The 5,029-nt window shown below is 34.1% G+C and overlaps 3 protein-coding genes across 4 annotated transcripts; all 3 read right to left on the bottom strand.

Moving 5' to 3' along the window:
• Nucleotides 1-538: 538 nt before the first annotated feature.
• LOC112464376 (probable serine/threonine-protein kinase irlA) lies at nucleotides 539-3,099 on the bottom strand (the record flags this gene model as incomplete). The annotated part of the gene is made up of 7 exons (XM_025031328.1): nucleotides 3,058-3,099; nucleotides 2,870-2,992; nucleotides 1,647-1,733; nucleotides 1,509-1,544; nucleotides 1,114-1,428; nucleotides 957-1,019; nucleotides 539-719 (listed from the first exon to the last, which is right to left on the bottom strand). Coding segments are annotated over exons 1-7 (847 nt in total), but the record flags the coding sequence as incomplete, so codon positions are not given.
• LOC112464375 lies at nucleotides 2,905-4,266 on the bottom strand. 2 transcript variants are annotated; one of them, XR_003041913.1, is made up of 3 exons: nucleotides 4,172-4,266; nucleotides 3,125-4,037; nucleotides 2,905-3,057 (listed from the first exon to the last, which is right to left on the bottom strand). XR_003041913.1 is itself a non-coding variant. In XM_025031326.1 (2 exons), the coding sequence occupies exons 1-2, from the start codon at nucleotides 4,186-4,188 to the stop codon at nucleotides 3,215-3,217; spliced, it is 840 nt and encodes a 279-aa protein (XP_024887094.1). In that variant the 5' UTR covers nucleotides 4,189-4,266; the 3' UTR covers nucleotides 2,905-3,214. The 2 variants fall into 2 exon arrangements, 1 of the variants encoding a protein (XP_024887094.1); XM_025031326.1 differs by having other exon boundaries at nucleotides 2,905-4,037.
• A 79-nt stretch (nucleotides 4,267-4,345) lies between these two features.
• LOC112464374 lies at nucleotides 4,346-5,008 on the bottom strand. The gene has a single exon (XM_025031325.1). It carries the CDS (start codon nucleotides 5,006-5,008, stop codon nucleotides 4,463-4,465), a length of 546 nt encoding a protein of 181 aa, XP_024887093.1. The 3' UTR covers nucleotides 4,346-4,462.
• Nucleotides 5,009-5,029: the final 21 nt, after the last annotated feature.

Raw genomic sequence — 5,029 nt, 5'->3', positions numbered from 1 at the left:
CTTTTCACCACGAAAACACGTTTGCCCTCGTAAAAATCATAACACGGCAGGTAACCTGCCGAAACTCCGTTGGTCACATGGGTACCATAAGCAGCGTTTACAATGTTAATAGCGAGTTCGCACAATATACCAGGTTCCGAGATATTTGATTTGGCGATTCAACCCCGTTGGCGGTTTAGCCCCGGTCTCCTCTACTTTTATACATATTTATTATGTAATAACACGGAGTCATGTACAAAGAATTTTGTTTCACAATTTTGGAAGTAAACTACTTTCATTGACCTGATAATTCAGGACGTTTAATATCTTTAACGACAAAAATATTATGACTGAAAGTTTTTTCACAATTACAAATACTTTTTTAATGACATTTTTAATGACATCATCACAAAATTAAAGTATTTTTATTAACACGCATTACCGTGCTCGAGACTCTCAAAGCCATTGTTATCCATATATTTTTAGTAATATATTTTTCTTTAATAGCATGGATGGAGACTGAAATATTCACCATTATCAGGTAACAAAAAATACTTACTCTGTAGCTGCTTCCAGTTGCTCTCTATCGTGCTGAGGGATTTCAATATTGATGCTTCAAATTTTGTACGTGACTGTTTCGATTCTTCAAATTTATTTGTTAGTTTTTCAACTTTTTCATTTAGCTTTTGCAGGCAATCAGCAATATCCATTTTTTCTATCTTCTTTGAGCGCGATTTATCCTATAAATACGATATTTTTTTATTTCTGATATATACATTTTTATCCTCATCTAACAGTATTCAGAATAAGACACAAATGAAGAAAGAAACCCCTGCACCAACTCAGATATTTGCATATTGCTTCCTCATAACTTTCCGCTTTATTAAGAAGTTTTATGATAGTAGAAAATGTGTTATGATAAAACAGTAGCAAGTTTCTACAATTTCAAGGGTTTCTTCTCAGTTGCATTCACTTACGTTTGTTTTACGGGCGTGCTTCTTTGTAAGATGCGATTTCTTCTTTTTAGAATGTTTTGCATGCTGAGGATATAATAGATTTTTTTAAAGGACATTGCAAATTGTGACTCAATAACTTCACAGTAGATAAAAATAGATAGTAATTCTGCCTTCACACCTTGTTATTATTATTCGAATTCGATGAACCTGAGTGAGTCATGCTTGAAAGCCCGGCAGATTCCGGCTCCGGCTCCGACGGAGGAGGGACCAATTTATCAAAATTTGATGCCTCATTCGGCGGAGTCGCATCTTTTGTTTGAGATTCACTGTTCGGAGGTAGCATTAATGAACTATCCAAGGAAATCTCAACCAAAGGGGACTTTAAAACTTGAAATTCTTCCGGGTATTCATCTGTCGTAAACGAATTATTTGACGACAGTTCGACGCTTTTTATCGGAGACGCTGTATGGGGTGTCGCAACACTGTCCGAAATCTACAGAAAACATGATTTGATGAAAGCAGGTCCTGTTTGAACTAACAATAAGTTGATAACAATTACAATTTGCTACTCACTTTAGAATCTTTTGAGATGTCATCTGATGAAGATATCTGAAAAATTAACATAAAGTTGTAAATGAAGAGAATATTTGCAGCGATAGTATAAATTCTCGTCTAATGAAGTTTTTACAATTTGTTACGGTTCTAACGTACCTCCGATTGATTCAGTTGCGCTATGCCTTCCTTCAACTTTTTCTTAATTTTACTATCTTTTAACACTTTTATTCTTTTATCACCTTTCTGGAATATATGTTATGTGCTCAATGTCAGGTTGATATCTTAAGGGGGAAAACCTGGTTTATAGGGTCTAAAAAATCGAATTTCAAGAAGTTGTCTTAATTGATAGTAGCACTATCTGAGAATATCCTTTTAAAATTTTAGGCCGAAATTCAAAGTACTTTTTGAGTTACAGCCTCGAGAAAGTCATGCGTGGAGCAAATATACATCTGTTCCGCAAACTTTAATGTCAACATTTCTAATTTTGTTTTTCCTCTATCTGTCTTTGTCTAACGAAATGACATCAGCCTGCGTGTATATTTTTGTGGAAAATATTTTACACGATTTCTTCGAAGCCCACATTTTTTTTACAGGCTTTCAATCTCAGTTTCAACGGTACATTATTGTTTGTGCACGTATTCTGAAGAGTGGGAACATTTCATTTCGTACATATAACCTATACAACTGTTTATATTAGAAAATATGGTTATGAGGTGACAGCATTTTTACATTTTTTTCAATTATCACTATTTTTTTACATTCCCACTTTTTATTAGTAAAAACAGTTTTTTTTAATTTGTGTACACGATAGAGAAAAATCTAATAAATCGATTGAACTGTTTCTGGGCTTGTTTTATAAATTAGTACCTCTATTAGTTAAACTAAAATGTTTTTGAAAAAAGTTAAATTAGACTAATTTTATTGGAAGAAAACGTCGAAATTTTTTCGTGAAAATCGTAACTTTCTTTCCAAGTGTATAAATATTCAATATAATAGTATAAATTATTCAATTTTTGCTTTTCTTTTAATTTTTTTGGTTTAACTAGAAGGTAGTTACATAAAGTTAAAGAAAAAAATTGATAATTTATTGGTGTCAAACAAAAATTACAATCGCTAGAGTGTACACAGTGGAACAACTGCACGGCTTGGCACTACCAACATGACTCCATTTTTAAAACAAAGATGTCAATATTTTTTAATAAAAAAATTATTTTATTTAGTTGAAATAAGTAATAAAAACGCCCTTAAAATTTGGAAGTGATTGGTTTTATTATAGCTGAAAAAAAAATTTCTAAAAGTCATGCATTTTTAAGCCTCCTAAACCAGGTTTCCCCCTTAAACGCTGCACAATTATTAAAAATTTTATTAATGTAACTGACCTTATTTCCTTTTTCTTCTTCATTATCTTCTTCTCTATGCCTCTTTCTCTTTTTTAGCAAATCACCTTGCTGTTGTGATGTTTTTTGTGACTGTTTATTTGCTCTCGTTTCTCTTCTGTGTCTCTTTCAAAACAGAAACTTTCCTTTTCTTTACTTCCATCTTTTTTGTTTTCATTTTCCATTGTTGCCTGCCAAAGATTGTTTTTGTGTGTATGCAAAATTAAATCCATTATTGTATTGTTAAAAATAACGGACCTTGTTTTATTCAACACGACTTCAAAGTACATAAAAAAATCATTCAAAAATTATTTTTACAAAGCGCTTTAATGTACAGGAATTGATCTTCTACATTCCCAAATTTTTGGGAAAGAAGGCAATGTAGTCTTTGATTCCGGTAGAAAAGTGTATTACTTTGCATTGAACATTTTCGGCGTTAACAATTAGTACATCCCCTTCTGTGTCTTGTACTTCAAACAGATGGTCCAATTGTACTCTTCCCTTAAACATCCACGGAGTTATTAACATTTCACGACCGTATAGGTAACATGTATTGTTGACAAGTACAAAGCTGTGAATTTTAATTATTTTCTTTGATTTTATTTGTACTACAGTATCATCTGTTTTTTGTAGACGAATGTATGAGGTACTGCGCAACACGATTTCCTTGTAAATACATCGATTAAATACTTTAACCGGTATCTGTACTCCATCTAGGTGATTCATCATCACTGTTTGAATCTTTTTGTCGTGTCGGCCTGTACCGATCAGTGTCACACCATTATCACTTTTCACGCAGTTTATCAGACGATTTGGTTTAAATAAATTATGACAGTAATTACGACAAGCAGGCACCGTTGAAGCATCGTTGATATTTGATTTAATAAATTGTTTTTTTAATACTAAATTTGCAATTTGATGGTTTACACCGTGAGGCGCATTGATGTGGCGTTTGAAATAAAAAATTCCATTTTCAAAAGGAAATGTTGAACTTGCCCATAGCGGCCCACTTTGTCTAACCGATTCACATAGGTGCAGCATTGAATGCAGATTGAATGTCATTACTTCCTTCCCATACAGAATTTCACACTCTCCCACAAATTGAAGCAGATCACATTCGCATTTTCGAAGCTCTGCTTCGCTGATCTCGCTTTTCAGCAGGGTGTTAACGCTTCGAACAAACAAAATATAAGATTCAAAACATTCGTCGTTGAGTATCCCTTGTAGGCATGGTACACTGTCAAATAACAGCCAAGATTCCCATTCCGATGCTTTCCACTTTGGTGCATCTTTTATCGGCCTTACCAGTCTCTGAATTTCATGCGGTCGCTTAATTTTTGATCGACGGTTATTTATTTCCTCTCTATCACTTGGCTTTAAATAACAATTCCTTGAGGTTGTAGTCCATATGCTCCATAATAGTTTGGTCACACCTAGTAATACACCGTGCATGTAATCTATGGGGAGACCCCAAACGCAATTAAAATGATTCATCCGCAGTAGTTCCGATCGACCTTTTACACCGTTTATTGTTAAGCCGGCGCGATAAATTCTTTCAACTTTGTCAACGTCTTGTAAGTGACTTTCGTGTGATCTTTATTTTGGATCGATGCGACACATTGGATATCGCATTGCACTACCATCATAAAATCCATACGCATAGCACCAACTACATCCGTAATGTCCGTTGAACTGTACGCGAAACTGTACAACTGGACGAGCTACTGAGTCCATGCATAGTAGAAGACAGTAAAATTTATAGTTAATTTTCTTTCCGGTCAATCGATGTGTAAAATTTACTCCATTATTCATTAGATCTTTAGCCTGATCGATGAAAATTGATAAATACATCTTCATGAATTCAGGTTTCGGCTCTTTAGAAGTTACAAATAGTCCACCAAGTATGACGTTACGAAATCGAACGCGAGGATTCAATTCATTAATGTGAAGTTGGATTGGCCAGAAGCTACGACTTGAACTCTTAGACATTGGAGCGCCATCTGTGTTTACATTATAAGTTAAAGCTCCCGGTAAGAGTTGTTGGACTTTCTGGTACAGACGACTGTCATATATTTCGCGTATTAATCCATCATTTGGTGTTTGTTTTATTAATTCAATGGTTTCCAATAAATCTGATTGCATACTTGCATCACTCAGCATCAT

This window comes from Temnothorax curvispinosus, unplaced genomic scaffold (genome assembly GCF_003070985.1).
Source record: "Temnothorax curvispinosus isolate PA1 unplaced genomic scaffold, ASM307098v1 QBEX01014181.1, whole genome shotgun sequence".
In the NCBI taxonomy this organism is placed as follows: domain Eukaryota; kingdom Metazoa; phylum Arthropoda; class Insecta; order Hymenoptera; family Formicidae; genus Temnothorax; species Temnothorax curvispinosus.
This window is presented reverse-complemented; position numbering and strand designations above follow the sequence as displayed.

Coding starts and splice junctions, on each gene's coding strand:
- LOC112464374 (XM_025031325.1), bottom strand. CDS start 5,008: ATGCAATCAGATTTATTGGAAACCATTGAATTAATAAAACAAACACCA.